Below are 20,868 nucleotides of genomic sequence, written 5' to 3'. Positions count from 1 at the left end.
TCTATTCCATTAAAATGTTCATTTAATTTACTTTTGATTCTGTTGACATTGCTCAACATTTCTGTTGACATTTTCTGTAGAACTATGTAACAATATGTACGTACATGGTTATTACACTGCAATAATAATAATAATAATTTATTATTGGGAAATACTGTGATAAGTCCTGGTGAGTAGCTGATGAAGATCCATTGAATTTAGTTGAAAATGTAAAAAAAAGAATGTAAGTAATTTATTATATATCAAAGTCAGAAGAGGACAGAAAGTTGCAGTGTAAAACTGTAAAAAGTAAAACCATTGCAACACCATAACATTCCCTGAACACAACTACAGCATATTTCGTTAACCATTTTCGGTGCCAACGAACATCATGGCATTTACATTTTAGTAATTTAGCAGACCCTCTTTTCCAGAGCAATTAGGGTTAAGCGCCTTGCTCAAGGGCTCATTGACACATTTTCTTTCACCTGGTTGCTCTTAATCGCTAGGCTACCTGCCACCCTATCTATGATGTGTGACAGTGCTTGCTAGCAATTTCCAACACTAATAAGGAAAGTTGAGCCATATTAACTTGTAACCAGTGATAAACTTGCTTGTGATTTGACTAGGGCGGCAGAGTAGCCTAGTGGTTAGTAACCGATAGGTTGCAAGTTCGAATCCCTGACCAGGTACAAATCTGTCGTTCTGCACCTGAACAAGGCAGTTAACCCACTGTTCCTAGGCCGTCATTGTAAATAAGAATTTGTTCTTAACAGACTTGCCAAGTTAAATAATGGTAAAATAAAAAGGGTGAATCAATTCACTTTAATACTCCTCTCCCTCCTCCTCTCCCTCAATGGAATCGACACCCACCTCTTCATAATCTTTCTCCAGGGCAGCCATGTCCTCCCTGGCCTCAGAGAACTCTCCCTCCTCCATACCCTCACCTACGTACCAGTGCACAAAAGCACGCTTGGCGTACATCAGGTCAAACTTGTGGTCAAGACGGGCCCAGGCCTCTGCCACTGCAGTGGTGTTGCTAAGCATGCACACTGCCCTCTGGACCTTGGCCAGATCTCCACCAGGTACCACAGTTGGTGGCTGGTAGTTGATACCAACCTTGAAACCAGTTGGGCACCAGTCTACAAACTGGATGGAGCGTTTTGTTTTGATGGTGGCAATGGCAGCATTGACATCTTTGGGCACAACGTCGCCACGGTACAGCAGACAGCAGGCCATGTACTTGCCGTGACGTGGGTCACATTTCACCATCTGATTTGCTGGCTCAAAGCAAGCATTTGTGATCTCAGACACTGAGAGCTGCTCATGGAAAGCCTTCTCTGCCGAGATCACTGGGGCATAGGTGGCCAGTGGGAAGTGGATACGGGGGTAGGGCACCAAGTTGGTCTGGAACTCTGTCAGATCAACATTGAGGGCACCATCGAATCGGAGGGATGCAGTGATGGAGGACACAATCTGACTGATCAACCTGTTAAGATTAGTGTAGGAAGGACGCTCAATATCAAGGTTCCTACGGCAGATGTCATAGATGGCCTCATTGTCTACCATGAAAGCACAATCAGAGTGCTCCAGGGTGGTGTGGGTGGTCAGGATGGCGTTGTAGGGCTCAACAACGGCTGTGGACACCTGGGGAGCTGGGTAGATGGAGAACTCAAGTTTGGACTTCTTGCCGTAGTCAACAGACAAGCGCTCCATCAACAGGGAGGTGAAACCAGAACCGGTGCCACCTCCGAAGCTGTGGAAGACCAGGAAGCCCTGGAGGCCAGTGCACTGGTCAGCCTGGAGAGAGAGGGAGGAGAGATGTTTCAGATCATTATGGTTGGATAAAGATAGAGAATGTACAGAGATGCAGAGTGAATGTTAATAAGAGTTGTCACCAGTTTGCGGGTCCTGTCCAGAACAAAGTCAATAATCTCTTTGCCGATGGTGTAATGCCCACGGGCGTAATTGTTGGCTGCATCCTCCTTCCCAGTGATCAGCTGCTCAGGGTGGAAGAGCTGGCGGTAAGTTCCTGTGCGCACCTCATCTGGAGAAATAAATACTTGTTAGCTTTTCCCAAGACTAAGGAGATAGACCAATATTAACAGAATGTCATTGTTTCAAGACAAAGTGATCTTACCGATGACAGTGGGCTCCAGATCTACAAACACAGCCCTGGGGACGTGCTTGCCAGCTCCAGTCTCACTGAAGAAGGTGTTGAAGGAGTCGTCTCCTCCTCCAATGGTCTTGTCACTGGGCATCTGACCGTCCGGCTGGATCCCGTGCTCCAGACAGTAGAGCTCCCAGCAGGCATTGCCAATCTGGACACCAGCCTGACCCACGTGGATGGAGATACACTCACGCTAGAGAAAGAGGAGAGAGAGCAATTGAATTGGATCCCAATGCACACAATCAAGGTAAATGTTAATGATGTCACCAAAGCGTTCTCATGTGTATTTATAGCATCAAAATAGTATCCACTCTCCATAATGTCTAATCCAATGCAAATTAGATTCTTGCACTCTTTTCATTTAGTATATTACTAATTTATTAGGATCCCCATTAGCTTTTGCTAAAGCGGCAGCTACTCTTCCTGAAGGGTGAACTGAAATTCAGTAAGGTTGCATTTTTACGCACTGCAGCTATTCCACACAATCATCCCCACTGTTCTGAAAGCATAAATGGCATTGAGAAAGTGGGAAAAATGGGAATTGTGCCATTTAAAGGTACTGCCCTGAGACTGAAGTCTGCAGGAGAGGGAGGATCAAAAGCTGCAGTATGGGCTGAACCATGATGAATCACGCAACCATCCCCCCTCTTCCCTCACACTCCTCCCCTTCCCCTCCTCCCTCCAACTACACCCTACTGTTCCCAAGGGATTTTCTTGCATATGTCCGTTGCTAAGCAACTGGGCACTGGCAGGAAACCATTTGTTGTTTGGCAAAGGGGTGGTGGTTTGTGCACTTTCCATAAAAAAATTATGATTTAGATTTGTCTATAATGTGCATACACCTAGGGACACTCAACAGCTATGGCGCTCTATAATATCTATAGGTCACTGTACAGAACTACCTGCAGATATTTTCACCAATCCGAAGGCTATTTGATTTTGTTCTAGGGCAAATCACTCACATCTCATGTTGCAAAATGGAATACACTACAGTTTCTACAGTGGATAGATTTAACAGTAATGCCATTATAGAAATAGTAGCCTTTTATGTGCAGCGAGTACACTTCAACCGGCGACTGTTATATCAAATTTGCTTCTCTCTGGTTGGAAAGAAGCTGCCTGGAGAGCTAATCTAAACATGAACATGGAAAGACCAGGGTGCAGCTGGCTACAATGGCCTATACACAAATCCATGCGAAAAAGACCACCTCAGAGAAAGATCTTAACCCTTAGCCCTCCCCCTGTCAGGTGTCATTCTGGAGACCATATGCACCAGCAGAAATTAAGGATGAAAAAGCTCCCCACCAGCCCCCATTGATTAACTAATAAGGTCCACCTAAGTCTGTTATTTTCCTATATAGGCTACTTCCCTCCGAAAATAAAGAGTTAGATAATTTTAAATGGCCATTGGAACGTCAATATTGATTCAACTGTTCCACAGTAACTGTAATAGTTTGGTAACGTTGGTTTGTTTCTAGAACTGTTCGGTATATTTGATCAATGTGATCTCTTTTCTGCCTATTTCATTCACATTGCCTTGTCTCGCTTTAAGGCTAATGTATGCGCACCATTGGAAATTTGAGGGAGGCCATGAGTATGTGTAAACATCCACCGGTGCCTTCTAGTCAAAATCAAATGAACGCATCAAATTTACATAAACTACTCTATAGCATACCGCATATTATAGACTATAGCCTAACATTGATGGCTATAGTACTAGATATTAAACTACCAGAATGTGTCAAAATGCTAACTATCAGAATAAATCTCTTCTCAACGTAATAGTCTACATTTCAAGGTGGGCGCGCCTCACACGATCATGAAAATGCAGTCTATCAAGGCGACAGAGGTTTGGTTGATGAGATCTGGAATGTTCTTCTATCCCCGGTTCGTTAACGCCTTTAAAAAAATATTTGGTAGTCAAACTTGAACTTAGTAGTATTTTATAATAGCAAATTATATTCAAATGACAATTAAGGCTAAGATAATTCGTCTGTATCGTCCTCGGTCCGTAGCCCGCCAAAGGTAACGGGAATCAACTCACGTCAATCACCCGAGCTTTCTTTTTCGCAAAGCACAATGTAACGTATTTTTCAATTGAATCGATATGAGCATCTTCACTACATGAATTTGTAATAAACATACAATTGAAAATAAGGTTATTTAGGCAATAGTGTGTTTCTTCGAAAGTTTGAAGCATATCCTAACATATTATGGTGGTCAAATACATCAGTGACCACTTATTTCAGCCACAATATGAATGTAGACATATACTCTATGAAACAAAATGTTAGGCAATGTAACGAGATTGATGGAGTGGTGAGTAGCTAGCACCACCATGAGTAAAATGAGAGATGAACACACAACATAAATAAATAAACAGACAACTTTCTAAATGTAAACTGTACTCACCATTTTTTAATGATAGATATGAGTTTTAGAGAAATATAAAAAAATAAAATGAGTATAAATAATTTTCTTTTCGGTTGAGAGAGAAGTTACTTTATCCGACAGTTAAGAGTCGATGTAGTAACTAATCTTAAACACTGTGGCGCGCTAGTATTTGTAAAATCGCAAGGGGGCTGAGCCAGCAACATTAATAAATTAGGAAGAGGAGAGGATCTCGACAGCGTGCCTAGGCATGGTGAGAGAGATGCAAGCAGCAGACAGCCTTGTGAAAACAGTGCATTGGTCCTGTTTGTTGTTTTCACAAGATTTTGCCACATCATTTATTGCAGTGAAAGGAGTACCATTTGGAGTATGGTCAGCATATACAGTACCTTCAGAAATTATTCACCGGTTTTTACTTTTTCCACAGTTTGTTGTGTTACAGCCTTAATTTAAAATGTATTAAATTGAGATGTGTTGGTCACTGGCCAACACACAATACCACATAATGTCAAAGTGGAATTATGTTTTTGAAATTTTTACAAATTAATTTAAAAAATGTAAGCTAAAATGTCTTGAGTCAATAAGTATCCATCCCCTTTGTAATGACATGTCTAAATAAGTTGCATGAACTCACTCCCTCATCTCTATACAATTATCTGTAAGGTCCCTGAGTCGAGCAGTGAATTTCAAACACAGATTCAACCACAAAGACCAGGGAGGTTTTTCAATGCCTCACAAAGAAGGGCAACTATTGGTAGATGGGTAAAAATACATTGAATATCCATTTGAGTATGGTGAAATGATTAATTACACTTTGGTTGGTGTATCAATACACAGTCACTACAAAGATACAGGCATCCTTCCTAACTCAGTTACCAGAGTGGAAGGAGGCCAATGGTGACTTTAAAACAGTTACAGAGTTTAACAGCTGTGAAAGAAGAAAACTGATAATGGATCAACATTGAATATCCATTTGAGTATGGTGACTCCTCAAGACTAACCCAATTGACAGAGTAAAAATAAGTAAGCCTGTACAGAATAAAAATATTCCAAAACATGCATCCTGTTTGCAACAAAGCACTAAAGCAGTACTGCAAAAAAATGTGGCAGTGCAATTCACTTTTTGTCCTGAATACAAAGTGTTATGTTTGGGGCAAATCCAATACAGGACATTACTGAGTACCACTCTCTATATTTTAAAGCATAGTGGTGGCTGCATCATGTTATGGGTATGCTTGTAATTGTTAAGGACTGGGGAGTTTTGGGGGGGTAAAACATAAATGGAATAGAGCTAAGCACGTAAAATCCTAGAGGAAAACCTGGTTCAGTGTGCTTTCCAACAGACACTGGGTTACAAATTCACCTTTCAGCAGGACAATAACCAACACAAGGCCAAATATACACTGGAGTGTGTATAAGTTACAGTTTTGACTTAAATCTACTTGAAAATCTATGGCAATACCAGAAAATGGTTATCTAGCAATGATCAACAACCAATTTGTCAAGAGCTTTGAGGATCTTAATGGGCAAATGTTGAACAATCAAGGTACCCAGAAAAACTCACAGCTGTATTGACAAAGTATTGACTCAGGTGTGTGAACAAATGTATTGAAAATGTATTTCATTTTCAATACATTTGCAAAAAATGATAAAAACATGTTTTCACTTTGTCATTACTGGGTATAGTTTGTAGATGGGTGAGGGGAATAAAGCAATTGCATCTATTTTGAATTCAGGCTGTATGTAACCTAATGCTGATGAAAGAAATCATATTTCTCCACTCCTGTTCCCAATACAAAATAAACATTTGCTGTATAATTTTACTGCAAGAAATGCATAATACTGCAGGATTTATTATTATATAGTTATTATATTATGTTACACGTGAGAGGTTCTAGGCCTTCTGTCGGTGTCCAGATTTCAGTTAATATTCCATTTAACCCATATGAACTTAAATGAGGAATATTCTGTTTATTCATGGATACAGGGATACTCTTGAGCGGGATATCAAAGGTGCATGTAAACAGCTTATCCCAAATAAGATTTTAAGCGGGATATGAGCTGCTATCCGGAATACTGTGTGTATGTAAACGTGGTCATTGACTAGGGTCTGGTTTCTCTTTTGGCATAGAGGAACTACGTAACTGCCTATGTCGATAAGGGAAAATGTTTTATTCCGGTTACTCTCCCACCAAATCACGAGGCAGACATGTCAGAACCAAAGTTGCTGGCAAAACCCTTGCAGTAGTTTTAATTAAGTTGGTTGGAAGCTACTTGCAAAATACCCTCATTAAAAATAAGCTTTATGGTCTCCATCTTCCTAGATACTATTTTGTATTTTATTCAAGCGAATAAAGTAGTGACGTAGGCAGTGATGTAGTTCTTCTATGCCAAAAGAGTCCATCATAGAAACCAGAGACTAGTCATTGTTGCCTGGGATCGGGTTTTCGAGACTAGCCTTTAAGCATCTTGCTGCAGAGTTAAGTAGGCTACATGGGTAAACGTAAATAACCAAGGGAAATCCAGCTTTTCTGGATCCCTGCTAAGCCATTAGAGAGCACCACATTCAACATTCAGGTTCTACTAGCAGATGTTACCAATTGCCCATTGTCTGCCACATACCCTGCAGAGCCTCACACAAAGACATGCATAAACATCACTAGCCCACATTCACCATTATCACTTGGTTTGGTTTTTATATTGCCATGTGGATTGACTTCTGTCATATTTAGTGCCACCACAAATGCAGAGTTTTTCTTTGTTCAGCATTCATACACATACTAGGGCGGCACACAATTGGCCCAGTGTGGTCCGGGTTAGAGTTGTCACGGCCGGCGAATGACGTAGACCAAAGCGCAGCATGGTGAGCGTACATATTCCTTTTTATTAGGATGATGCCGCCAAAAACAATAAACAATACAAAGACAACTGTGAAGCTTAAGGGCTATGTGCCACAAACAAAGTTAACTACCCACAAAGACAGGTGGGGAAAAAGTGCTGCCTAAGTATGGTTCCCAATCAGAGACAACGACAGACAGCTGTCCCTGATTGAGAACCATACCGCCAAAACAAGGAAATACAAAACATCGAAAATAGAACATAGAATGCCCACCCCACATCACACCCTGACCTAACCAAATAGAGAAATAAAACGTCTCTCTAAGGTCAGGGCGTGACAAGACTTTGGCCGGGGTAGGCCGTCATTGTAAATAATATTTTTTTCTTAACTGGCTTGCCTAGTTAAATAAAGGTAAAAAAAACTGTTCCTGTCATATTCTCCCATAGATTATCATCAAAACCTTGTGGTGGCAATAGATTAATTGTATAGGTCTCCTCATGTTTCAGGAGTAAACTATATATATATATTTTTTCCCCTCATAACAGCATACTTCCTGACGATAAATAAGATTGCCATGCACCTGCTAACATACACTAAGAGCAGTTAGGCTATTTATTTATTCATGCTCGACATCTTGATTTTTTTTTACAGGGTTTCATCTATGTTTTGGACAATCCTAAAGGGGAGGAAAGTGTAAGTGCTCCATCTGTCTGTAATTGCTGAGTTGGGATGGCATGCAAGTCAGGCAGATGGGCAGGGAGGGGCAGTCAGGACAATCTCATGCAGCTGTCTCTTTCAAACACAGCCCCCATCTCCTCCTTAATCCCTTTGCCCTCAGACCAATATTGTTGAAATTATGTGTGTGTGTGTGTGTGTGTGTGTGTGTGTGTGTGTGTGTGTGTGTGTGTGTGTGTGTGTGTGTGTGTGTGTGTGTGTGTGTGTGTGTGTGTGTGTGTGTGTGTGTGTGTGTGTGTGTGTGTGTGTGTGTGTGTGTGTGTGTGTGTGTGTGTCAATGGGTATTCCGGACACAGGGAGAGGAAAAGAAGTGACAAACAGCTGGAACAGGGAGAGGAGAAGGAAGACAGCTGAGGGGCCATGTGTTTGCTGGTAACTGAACACAGTGACACATCACCGGTCACTCGGTCCACTGCAGAGGAGTGACGTCACTGCTGCAAAACCTTGAACAAAGAGGGGCGGAGGCTGGCTGGCTGCCTGGCAGACTAGGGGGGAAGCGGGGGTTAGAAGGAGGAGGATGGTGCAGCCAAATCCATACTCTATTGTAATAGATGTAATGAACTCTGGCACTTCTAAATGTTCAGCCCTTAACATTTCTGTCAAGCATCTACACAACTTCTCATCTTTTCCATTTTTATTTTTATTTCGATAGAATTTTATTTTGTGACACTTTTTGCATTTTAAATATGCATATGTGAAATTGTCATGAATGGAAAAATAGGTATTTTGTGAGATTTTATACTGGTTTGCATCCTCTCCATCTCAATGAATTGACTGTGTTTGAATGACATCCTATTTAAACTCTCAAAATAAAGAAAGTCTCACACTCCATGTATAAACTCCCAGCAATTGAATGGCTATTTACGAAAGTTTGGGCATCACTGTGTCTTCCTCAGGGTCTGGGTGATGCCGAAACGTTGGTAAATACCCATTAAATTGCTGGGAGTTTATACATGGAGTGTGAGACTTTCTTTATTTTGATAGTTTATAGTTTATTTGACGTTAGTCAGCACCTCCACCAAACTATTATTTTGGGTGCGCGCCAGCTAATGTTTTTTGAATGACATCTAATGACAGAGGCAATATATAGGTCTAATGTAGTGCTAGATAGCCTACTCAGCATTTTAGCACAGGGCTGTATTGTTGGCACAGAATTGAGTTCAGCACCCAAAGCTCAAGGAGATGTGGGACTAAATACTTAATTGACTTACAAAATAGAGTGCATGTGGCGCATGCAGTCTGTGTGTTTTGAAGGGGTAGATTTGATCATTCAGCACCAGTTTTTTACATGTTATTTATCTCACATAGGCCTATGCCCAGTGTCATGCAGCATAAGGCCCTCTATAAAAGGTGTGTCCATTTCTGCTATTTAGACCTCAGTAATGGCTTGTGAGACTACAGCACATAATGCTAACCCTGAATGTTTTTCCTCGACACTAAAACAATTATATTCACATAATTAAATAATTGGTCAATACCAATTCACTTTATCTCACTCTCATTGAGTTATATTTGACCTACAGTGTGTATTACATAGCCTGTTTCATTTCGACTTCCAAATTATAGTAATATAGTAATACAACTAAAAACAAGGTAATTATCTGCGAACATGCTTTGTATTTTGTCCGCGATTCTGGAGTGGACTGTGCCCGTGTGTCGCTGCCTGACTCATTCAATGAGAACGCACCCCCCTCCCCCTCCCGCAATGGCCCGCGCCCTTCCCTGCTGCTTCTGGAAGAGAAGAGTGCACTCACTGTACATCTTTTCGACGCCGCTATCATTTCTTTCCTCATAAAGGAATCAAAATGGTGAGCTGTTAATTTCGTTATAAAAAATAGTTGTATATAATTGTTTTGCACACTTGGGTATAAAAATTGTGAGATGTTCCATAATGAGACAGTGGTTACATTTGCAATGAAATATTCGAAATGTTGATTATGGGCGGCTAGAAAGAATTCATTGGTATTGTAGGTCGTGCATGTTCTAACATTCTTACAAGAAATGCGCGTTTAGAGGTAGAGAGTTTGATATTTTCCTAAGTTTCTGATGTTGTGTTTTGTTGAAAGATGGTTTTTAGGGTTCAAACCCACGTTTTTTATAGGAACATCCTAAATGAATCGAAAGGCATCTGCAACAATCTGCTCTGCCACACAAAGCAACTCCCTAAGAAAATTTGGTAAGGGTGTGAATTCAGTCATACAAAAGCAAAAGCATGTTTTGGCCAAATCCAAACAGTTAATTTAGGCCTATGTGAAGGGATACAGTTGCAATAGAATTATAATAGGCTACTATGTGTAATTTATCAGATAAATAGTATTTTATAGAACAATTCTAAAATGTAAGATAAATTAATTTAAGGTAAATATGTATTATGGTGTATAATATTATTTTCACTTACTTGAATTATTCATTTTGGACTCAGTGAGGTAAGCTAACATCTGCCACACCATTTTAGCACACTGTAAATATATTGTTTGTCTCTCGGCATGTGATTGTCTGTGCAGAATGGCACCAAATCTGACTTGGCATTTCAAAAATGTATTTTTTTTAATGATATCAGCAGTTATGGCCCTAGGTGCTAGGCTATGATATTAAGAGTGACTGTGTAAAACACATTCTGACTTCAATGGCCAGTTTCCTGGACTCAGATTAAGCCTAGCCCTGGATTACTAAAGGTGGTCAATGGAGAATCTCCCTTGAAATACGTTTTTGTCCAGGACTAAAATTCATCTCTTTCCAGGAAATCGGACCAAAATAACATACTCAGACTTCAAAGGTCTCATTATGACTGGTTGTGATTTCCTATAAATTAATTTGGAAATTAATTGGAAAGTCATACATTTTTTTAATGACTGATATACTTGTTTATTTTTTCAACCAGCGTGAGTGTATATCAGTTCAAGTAGGTCGGGCTGGAGTCCAGATGGGCAATGCATGCTGGGAACTCTACTGTCTGGAGCACGGGATCCAGATGCCCAGTGACAAGACCATCGGAGGAGAGGACGACTCCTTCAACACCTTCTTCAGTGAGACTGGAGCTGGCAAGCACGTCCCCAGGGCTGTGTTTGTAGATCTGGAGCCACTGTCATTGGTACGATCACTTTGTCTTGAAAAAATTATGATGACACTGTGCTATCTCAGTCTTGACTTCTTCAGCTAACAGGTCTTTCTTTGTTCCAGATGAGGTGCGCAAAGGAACTTACCGTCAGCTCTTCCCCCCTGAGCAGCTGATCACTGGGAAGGAGGATGCAGCCAACAACTACGCTTGTGGGCATTACACCGTGATGCCTTATCTTACAGTCCGTATATTTATTATTGTTATCCAACCATGATGATCTGAAACATCTCTCCTCCCTCTCTCTCCAGGCTGACCAGTGCACTGGCCTCCAGGGCTTCCTGGTCTTCCACAGCTTCGGAGGTGGCACCGGTTCTGGTTTCACCTCCCTGTTGATGGAGCGCTTGTCTGTTGACTACAGCAAGAAGTCCAAACTTGAGTTCTCCATTTCTCCAGCTCCTCAGGTGTCCACAGCCATTGTTGAGCCCTACAATTCTGACCACCCACACCACCCTGGAACACTCTGATTGTGCTTTCATGGTAGACAATGAGGCCATCTATAACATCTGCCGCAGGAACCTTGATATAGAGCGTCCCTCCTACACTAATCTTAACAGGTTGATCAGTCAGATTGTGTCCTCCATCACTGCTTCCCTCTGATTCGATGGTGCCTTCAATGTTGATCTGACAGAGTTCCCAGACCAACGTGGTGCCCTACCCCCTTATCCACAACATATCCACCCCTGGCCACCTATGCCCTAGTGATCTCGGCAGAGAAGGCTTACCATGAGCAGCTCTCAGTGTCTGAGATCACAAATGCTTGCTTTGAGCCAGCAAATCAGATGGTGAAATGTGACCTACGTCACGACAAGTACATGGCCTGCTGTCTGCTGTACCGTGGCGACGTTGTGCCCAAAGATGTCAATGCTGCCATTGCCACCATCAAAACAAAACGCTCCATCCAGTTTGTAGACTGGTGCCCAACTGGTTTCAAAGTTGGTATCAACTACCAGCCACCAACTGTGGTACCTGGTGGAGATCTGACCAAGGTCCAGAGGGCAGTGTGCATGCTTAGCAACACCACTGCAGTGGCAGAGGCCTGGGCCAGTCTTGACCACAAGTTTGACCTGATGTACGCCAAGCGTGCTTTTGTGCACTGGTACTTAGGTGAGGGTATGGAGGAGGGAGAGTTCTCTGAGGCCAGGGAGGACATGGCTGCCCTGGAGAAAGATTATGAAGAGGTGGGCATCGACTCCATTGAGGGAGAGGGAGAGGAGGAGGGAGAGGAGTATTAAATATTTCTTAATTCCTATGCCAAATTCACACATCACTAGGTGAACCAGAGCTAAGAATGACTTAATAATTTTTTTCTATAATTCTGCCTTGAACAACCAGCATCATGAAGTAGCAGGGTGGTAAGGTGTAGCCCACAAGTCTTTTAAAATGTGCTCACTCACAAAGGCTGATGTTCTTGCTTCATCTGTGCATTTGTGGCGAGTGCCCAATAAAATCATCAATGAAGGTGATTCTGTTTCTTTGTTATTAATCCTGTAACAATGTTATGAATCACATCCAGATAAGTGAGCACGGAGTAAATTGATATCAGTAAGTTTATGTACCCAAGGAAAATACTTATTTTGCTAACGTTACTTTTATCTAGACTATACAGTATGTCTGTCTCTGTAATGTCCAATTATTTATTTTGCTTGCAGTATGTGGCAAAGCTCAGTTTTCATACTGATGAGACATTTGAAATGTTATATTCGCCTTAGCAGGAAATTTGACAAATTGTTATCCTTAGCAGTTTGCTAAGCTAGTTGGACTGGTGCAAGGCTTTAAAAACAATATATTCACAATCAAAAACTATGGCTCTCTCCTGTGGTTTGGCATGGTTGTAGTATCTGATGTTTCATGAGTAGGCCTACACTGTACCAGAAATAGTCTACTGACAGATTACTGTCCATTTTGTGGCATATATTTAAAAAACAGTGATGCTATCCATTTTTCATGCCTTATGTAATCTAGCATTTTTAGGGCAAGGCCTATTCATTCTATGACCATTTATGGAGATCATGATAGTAGTTATTGTAAGCAGGTGTAGCACAAAACAACATGTTACATTTTAATTTCTAATATTATTTTTTCTTTTTTTAACTAGGCAAGTCAGTTAAGAACAAATTATAATTTACAATGACGGCCTACACCGACCAAACCCGGCCAAAATATCATGCCTTCTGCTTCTGTTCTTCATGAATCACTGTGTAATAGCCCCCTTTAATGACTCAGCGAAGTGGCTGGTGTGTGTATGTGTGGTGGAGCTAATGGCACATCCATTCATCTTTGGACTGAAAGATTGTGTAAAACCCACTTTAATGTTGCCATCAATGTTGGTATCTAATGTGTCCACTGTAGCTATTGCACTAAATGTTTGAGGTATTATACATCTTTGAATATAGAGGAAAAAACCTATAGGCTTCAGCCTACTCCAGTTTTCCATGACATACCAGGTTACATTTTCTTATAGCCTACCAAACCAATAGGCTAATATTAGAAGTGCCTAAAACAGCCTAGGCCTATATTCATTACTTTTCCCCAAAGTCTTGAGTCTTACATAAGCACCTATCCCAAGTGTCATGTCTCAAAGAAGCTAGGGCAAAGTAAGTGTTTTCTTGAGACCAGTAAAATGACAACAGTGTCCTCCAAATTACAGGCTACAATGTCACCATAGAAAGATTCTCAGCTGCAGAATTACTAGCCATTAGCAAAAGCACTTCCACAAAATATCTCAAAATATCTCCGAAATTAAATGTAAAGCAAAAACATATAAGATAAATAAATCGAAGGATGGCGTAAAAATATGTTGGCTATTGTGTTAAGATTACTTTGTTATCGTTTTCAGTTATCTTATATCTAAAAAAGTTTTAGAATATCGCTCTTGACTGTGTGACAGTAGCCTACTTTGTCATGCAATGGGAATTTGCTTATCCTAACTGCCTTGAACTTTGGTTGTAGCCTACATTATAAACCTAACGGATTCCTTCTTTCGTGTCATCGGCATCCACGTACGCCTACGTGTTCAAATGGTCCAATAGAACGATCAAGAACGCCTCTTTTAGCCAGATGGGTGGTAAATTTGTGTCCAAAGCCCGCCCGAATGTGGTGGACCGTCATAAGCAGTATAAAAAGCCCCACCCTGTCGCATTGCTTAAACTTCTCACATTAGACTCCTAAAGGTCCCTCTGTGAGAGTTGGTCGTAAATCTACGGTTTCTTATTTTATCTTTACTGCTCTTTTAAACACCTAATCTTAGACATGGTAAGTTTGAATATGAAAATGACTGAAATTGTAATGTACTTTAAATGTGGTGTCATCATCGCGTAATACAATTTATGTTATGAAATACCAATCAAACATGACACCGTGAAACTTGCCTATATCTTTTAATGTCTTAAGAAACCGTTCTTTTGTATGACTATATTTTTTTGGGGGGGGGGGGGAATTCAGTGGCCATCAGACATGATCCGATTTGACACGTATAGACGGCATAAAAATGCCATAATATTATTGTCTTTGTGTTAGCATATCAAAGTGACCTTTAACATATGTCGATTAAGTCTTCGTTAATTTCTACTGCTGCGCCACAGCTTCAGAGGCCTTCTATTCCTTATGTAGGGCGGCGCTTATTCTTCCTTCTCCTATCGCCTCGCTCGTTGACCATAGCGTTCTTGCTTTGTTACATTGTTGCATTGCGGAAAGTGGCACGCGGTCAACTAAAAGAGCAGGGCGGTTTCATTGTCAATGCGGTCATGGTCACAATCATAACTGTAGGCTAGGCTACAGTGTAAAATCGGAAATCATCTCACAATTAAGATGACTTACTCATGTGATTTACAGAATCTCGCATTTTATAGACTAACGCCCGTGAAAGTTCTTGGGGTGGGAAATGTTATGAGCAGTACGAATTTAATCGAATGCCAGGGCGGGCAGGTGTCTAAACATTATACCAGAATAATCTGTGGAAATCAGACCACATGTTTGCCCATGTTGTGTAGAGAAAGGAAAGTATGGCCTGATGTAGCCTATTTTATGATTCTAATCCATTTATAGGCCTATAGTAAACCCCCCTATAGTCCAAATACCTGTATTACACATTTTATTTTGGTATTTCGTTTTGTAGAAGGCAGTACCAATTCAAATGCTATATTTGCCTCGATCTGCATCTCCATTGCGTCCATTTTTATTACACTTTCTTTTCTGCCCGCGGAAAATAACATCGTTACAATTGTGCCATATCATGGATTTTATACTGCCTCTTATACATCGCTAATCTTTGACATAATGACTCTAAATTGCATTTGCAACGGGGTTTACCACAGACAGACAGCAATAATCGCTCCCATTGTCAAGCGCACCGAATGGTGACTTCAAGTTAAAAGGATGACAAGCAGAGCAAGGACTTTGCCATAGCCTATAACACTGAAATCATTAGTAAATTCTTCGTCATTGTTTGGTTAGGCCAAATGTACATATTTAAATCCATTATTAGAGTGTGGTTGTAGCCTATGAAATACACTAATGGTCTGGAAGTGTCTCCTTAAATTTCTCAGTCTAAAGCTCTATTCAATTCAGAAGACTTGTTATCACTCAAGGCTAAACCCTTCAGTGATTCAGGGCTGTGAGTAGGCTATTCTACTCCAACACCTACTGCCTGCAAGTCATGTTCTTTCTCTGACACCAACAGGAGCAGGCCTTTATCCCCCATAGCTGCATGTAATCAGTGAGTCAGGTGACCTGGGTATGCTGGTGTTAGAGCCAAAGCTATGCATAACTTGAAAACACAGATACACATACGCCCACAGTCAAAATGGTGAATTCATGAAAAGGTGTTTCTCTTTCTATTAACTGAAATGCTTCTGTAGGGAAAAACTACCAATATCTCAGTACTCAATTTGGCATGATTTTACCTTTTCCCACAGCGTGAGTGTATCTCTGTCCACGTGGGCCAGGCTGGTGTCCAGATCGGCAATGCATGCTGGGAGCTGTACTGTCTTGAGCATGGGATCCAGCCCGATGGCAAGATGCCCAGTGACAAGACCATTGGAGGAGGAGATGACTCCTTCAACACCTTCTTCAGTGAGACTGGAGCTGGAAAGCACGTCCCCAGGGCTGTGTTTGTAGATCTGGAGCCCACTGTCATCGGTAAGATTACTTTGTCTTGAAACAATGACGTTCTGTTACCATTGGGCTATCTCAGTGGTCTTAAACCTTTTCTTGCCTAGTGCCGCCCAGCCAGGCAAATCGCCGTCCCCATCAAATGTTAGCAATTAAAAAATGTTAATGTCTTGTCATCAGGTGAATGACTGGCAAGGAGAATTTTAAAATGAACAGATTTGGTTATTGTTTATATTAATTGACCTCCCCACGTTATAATTGGAAGAGGAAGTGTAAACTAAACTCTAACATTGTAGTTACCTTTCCAGCTAATAGACAGACATTTTTGTGTTTGCAAAGATGTATTCAGTCAAAGAAAGCTTACCAGTGGCACTTGCTGCGACTGGTACTCGTGGGTGCTTTGTCAAAGCCTATGGCACACTTCAGTGAGTGTGTAATTCGCTCCAATGGGTGGAATTGACTCAATATTAGGAATTGAAGAAAAATGTTGAAATCATTAGGAAGATATTCTATTTTCCTGTAGTCATGTAATTCAAAATCTGTCTATTCTGTTGCTAGCAATATTCATAAAAACAATTAAATGAATTCCTATATATTTGTGGACCTATAGGGGGCCACTGACTCCCGGTCTTGGGAAAAGCTAACAGATATCTTTCTCCAGATGAGGTGCGTTCTGGAACTTACCGCCAGCTCTTCCACCCTGAGCAGCTGATCACTGGGAAGGAGGATGCAGCCAACAACTACGCCCGTGGGCATTACACCATCGGCAAAGAGATTATTGACTTGGTACTGGACAGGATCCGCAAACTGGTGAGACTCTCCAATAACCTTTTTAGTGGTCTTATTGTACATCCTGCATACTTATTGTCTTCAATAATTACCTAAAATGTAAAATCTTCTCTCCTCCCTCTCTCTCCAGGCTGACCAGTGCACTGGCCTCCAGGGCTTCCTGGTCTTCCACAGCTTCGGAGGTGGCACCGGTTCTGGTTTCACCTCCCTGTTGATGGAGCGCTTGTCTGTTGACTACGGCAAGAAGTCCAAACTTGAGTTCTCCATCTACCCAGCTCCCCAGGTGTCCACAGCCGTTGTTGAGCCCTACAACGCCATCCTGACCACCCACACCACCCTGGAGCACTCTGATTGTGCTTTCATGGTAGACAATGAGGCCATCTATGACATCTGCCGTAGGAACCTTGATATCGAGCGTCCTTCCTACACTAATCTTAACAGGTTGATCAGTCAGATTGTGTCCTCCATCACTGCATCCCTCCGATTCGATGGTGCCCTCAATGTTGATCTGACAGAGTTCCAGACCAACTTGGTGCCCTACCCCCGTATCCACTTCCCTCTGGCCACCTATGCCCCAGTGATCTCGGCAGAGAAGGCTTACCATGAGCAGCTGACTGTTTCAGAGATCACAAACGCCTGTTTTGAGCCATGTAATCAGATGGTGAAATGTGACCCACGTCACGGCAAGTACATGGCCTGCTGTCTGCTGTACCGTGGCGACGTTGTGCCCAAAGATGTCAATGCTGCCATTGCCACCATCAAAACAAAACGCTCCATCCAGTTTGTAGACTGGTGCCCAACTGGTTTCAAGGTTGGTATCAACTACCAGCCACCAACTGTGGTACCTGGTGGAGATCTGGCCAAGGTCCAGAGGGCAGTGTGCATGCTTAGCAACACCACTGCAGTGGCAGAGGCCTGGGCCCGTCTTGACCACAAGTTTGACCTGATGTACGCCAAGCGTGCTTTTGTGCACTGGTACGTAGGTGAGGGTATGGAGGAGGGAGAGTTCTCTGAGGCCAGGGAGGACATGGCTGCCCTGGAGAAAGATTATGAAGAGGTGGGAGCAGATAGTGTGGAGGGGGAGGATGAGGGAGAAGAATACTAAACTATTAGGATCAGGAATTTTCAGCCTGTCAACACATTCAACCTTTTTCTTCAACATTCCTTCTAAAACCATTTTTTTGCTGTCCCTTTGTAACCTTGACTTTTAAATGTTGCTCTCTCCTTTAAGCAATAAAAGTCCATTTTAAATGTTTGGAAATGTGTTTGTGTTTATTGACCTGTGTATATTAAGTAATGTCTATAATACAAAATACAGCACTTGCTATGACTGCTCTGCTGTGTTGGATATCGCAGCTTGCAGCCCTGAATGAGGCTTAATGTTGGTGACTGTTTCTTATCTCATCAATTATACAAATATAGTCAGAGTACAACTGAATGTACCAGTGTATAGAAATGTGGGACAACACAATGAGTCTTGATCCCCTTCAATAAAATGACTGTTCTTGATTGAATTGACATTTGAAGCACTGGTTACATTTTTGTGATAACTTTCATTAACATATTGACATATATTACTGTTTTAAAATACAATTTCATTAACCATATTTGCTCAACCTTAAATTCAAACAGCATAGACACAACTTCAAATTAACTGATTTCAGGCCGGTCTTCTCCCCAAGCAGAGCATGGCATTGGACAGCTGTAGCAGGGACCAGGGTCGTTGGTATTGTGTCAACCCACATTCTAATATTCCAGACAGCAGTTGTGTGATCATGTACAAATATGGAGTCATCTGTGTATAAAATAACAATGAGGTCTCCCTACAACCATGGAATTTTCTTACCAATGGCTTACGATGCTGTTGTAATTCATTAATACTTTATGAATGATTTCTGATTTTTTTTTGTTCTAACTTTCATGAACTTCAAGCTTGACTGAGGTTAGATATGCAGGGGGAGAATGTCAACCTACTGAGCGCATGTTGCCTCTAATGCCACCATGTGTTTCATGCCACATTTCACGCTGTCATTACCTACCTGGTCTGACCTGTGTAGCCAGTGCTGCAGCTTTAGGTGAGTTGCTAGACACACGTCTCCGAAATGGCCGCTGCTTTGTACACGTCTGCTGGGAGGAGGTACTAATACAGGAAATATGAGGTCTGTACATTAGATGGTGACTGTCCTAGATTTTGCATCAGATAAGATAGCTTTGGTGTGTGTCTGTACAAGTGTGTGCTTGTGTGTGTGAAGGGAGGCGATGCAGATGGACACAGGAAACCTCATCAGTGGTCATATGTGAATATTGGTCATTACATTACATTAATTGCTGCAGTGTGTAGTCTTCCATTAAGGAAAGACAGGCATGGAGAGAGGAAGCTAAACAGCAATTTCATTTATAAGGCAGGTTGATTTGATTGTGGTGCAAAACCCAACAACAGGAAATTAATTACAGAGAAAGTCAGACACGGCAAGGACTATGTTTGGTTCAGATTTGGACCAATCATAGACATCCATGTTTCACGTTTGGACAGCACAGTACGGTTAGGGCTGGGCGAAATGTCCAAAATATATCACAGTATTTTACATTTTTTTTGCGGTATGACGGTATTTGATGTTTTTGAATAAAAAAAGTTCAAAATGTGCTTTATGAGTAGTGCATGAATCTACAGTGGCAACACATACTGTACATTCTAATTGATTTCAATGGGTCTTTCTCTATTCTAATTGTTTTATGCTGTTCAATTCAACTTCAACCAACATTGTTGCATGTCAAATCAAATCAAACATATTGGTCACATACACATATTAGCAAATGTTATTGCGGGTGTAGCGAAATGATTGTATTCCTAGCTCCAACAGTGCAGTAGTATCTAACAATTCACAACAATACAAAAATATAAAAGTAAAATAATGAATTTAAGAAATATATAAATATTAGGACGAGCAATGTCGGAGTGGTATTGACAAAAATACAGTAGAATAGAATAAAGTATATACTGTACATATGAAATGAGTAAAGCAGTAAGTAAACATTATTAAAGTGACTAGTGTTCCATTATTAAAGTGGCCAGTGATTCCATGTCTATGTATATGGGGCAGCAGCCTCTAAGGTGCAGGGTTGAGTAACCAGGTGGTAGCCGGCTAGTGATGGCTATTTAACAGTTTGATGGCCTTGAGATAGAAGCTGTTTTTCAGTCTCTCGGTCCCAGCTTTGATGCACCTGTACTGACCTCGCCTTCTGGATGATAGCGGGTGAACAGGCCATGGTTGTCATTGACAATCTTTTTAGCCTTCCTGTGACATCGGGTGCTGTTGTAACGGCGTTCTTCGTTTGTCGAAAGAGAGTCGGACCGAAATGCAGCGTGGTGGTTACTCATGTCTTTAATGAAGAAAAGTGACGATACATGAAATAACTATAATAAATACAAAACAACAAACGGAACGTGAAACCTAATTACAGCCTATCTGGTGAAACTACACAGAGACAGGAACAATCACCCACGAAAGACAAAGCGAAACTCAGGCTACCTAAATACGGTTCCCAATCAGAGGCAACGAGAATCACCTGACTGCTGATTGAGAACCGCCTCAGGCAGCCAAGCCTATACAACACCCCTAATCAGCCGCGATCCCAAATACTCCAAACCCCAATACGAAATACAATAACATAAACCCCTGTCACACCCTGGCCTGACCAAATATATAACGAAAACACAAAATACAATGACCAAGGCGT

At 41.4% G+C, this 20,868-nt stretch overlaps 2 protein-coding genes and 1 pseudogene across 2 annotated transcripts; 2 read left to right on the top strand and 1 right to left on the bottom strand.

The window, feature by feature from the left end:
• Positions 1–4: 4 nt before the first annotated feature.
• LOC109882623 (tubulin alpha chain-like) lies at positions 5–4,761 on the bottom strand. The gene is made up of 4 exons (XM_031825320.1): positions 4,562–4,761; positions 2,120–2,342; positions 1,878–2,026; positions 5–1,779 (listed from the first exon to the last, which is right to left on the bottom strand). Exons 1-4 carry the CDS (start codon positions 4,562–4,564, stop codon positions 805–807), a joined length of 1,350 nt encoding a protein of 449 aa, XP_031681180.1. The 5' UTR covers positions 4,565–4,761; the 3' UTR covers positions 5–804.
• A 5,045-nt stretch (positions 4,762–9,806) lies between these two features.
• On the top strand, positions 9,807–12,695 carry LOC109882626 (tubulin alpha chain-like; annotated as a pseudogene).
• A 1,648-nt stretch (positions 12,696–14,343) lies between these two features.
• LOC109882624 (tubulin alpha-1C chain) lies at positions 14,344–18,386 on the top strand. The gene is made up of 4 exons (XM_031825319.1): positions 14,344–14,484; positions 16,146–16,368; positions 17,003–17,151; positions 17,261–18,386. Exons 1-4 carry the CDS (start codon positions 14,482–14,484, stop codon positions 18,233–18,235), a joined length of 1,350 nt encoding a protein of 449 aa, XP_031681179.1. The 5' UTR covers positions 14,344–14,481; the 3' UTR covers positions 18,236–18,386.
• Positions 18,387–20,868: the final 2,482 nt, after the last annotated feature.

This window comes from Oncorhynchus kisutch, linkage group LG5 (genome assembly GCF_002021735.2).
Source record: "Oncorhynchus kisutch isolate 150728-3 linkage group LG5, Okis_V2, whole genome shotgun sequence".
NCBI lineage: Eukaryota > Metazoa > Chordata > Actinopteri > Salmoniformes > Salmonidae > Oncorhynchus > Oncorhynchus kisutch.
Note: the sequence above shows the minus strand (reverse complement) of the source record. Positions and strands in the feature narration are given on the sequence as shown.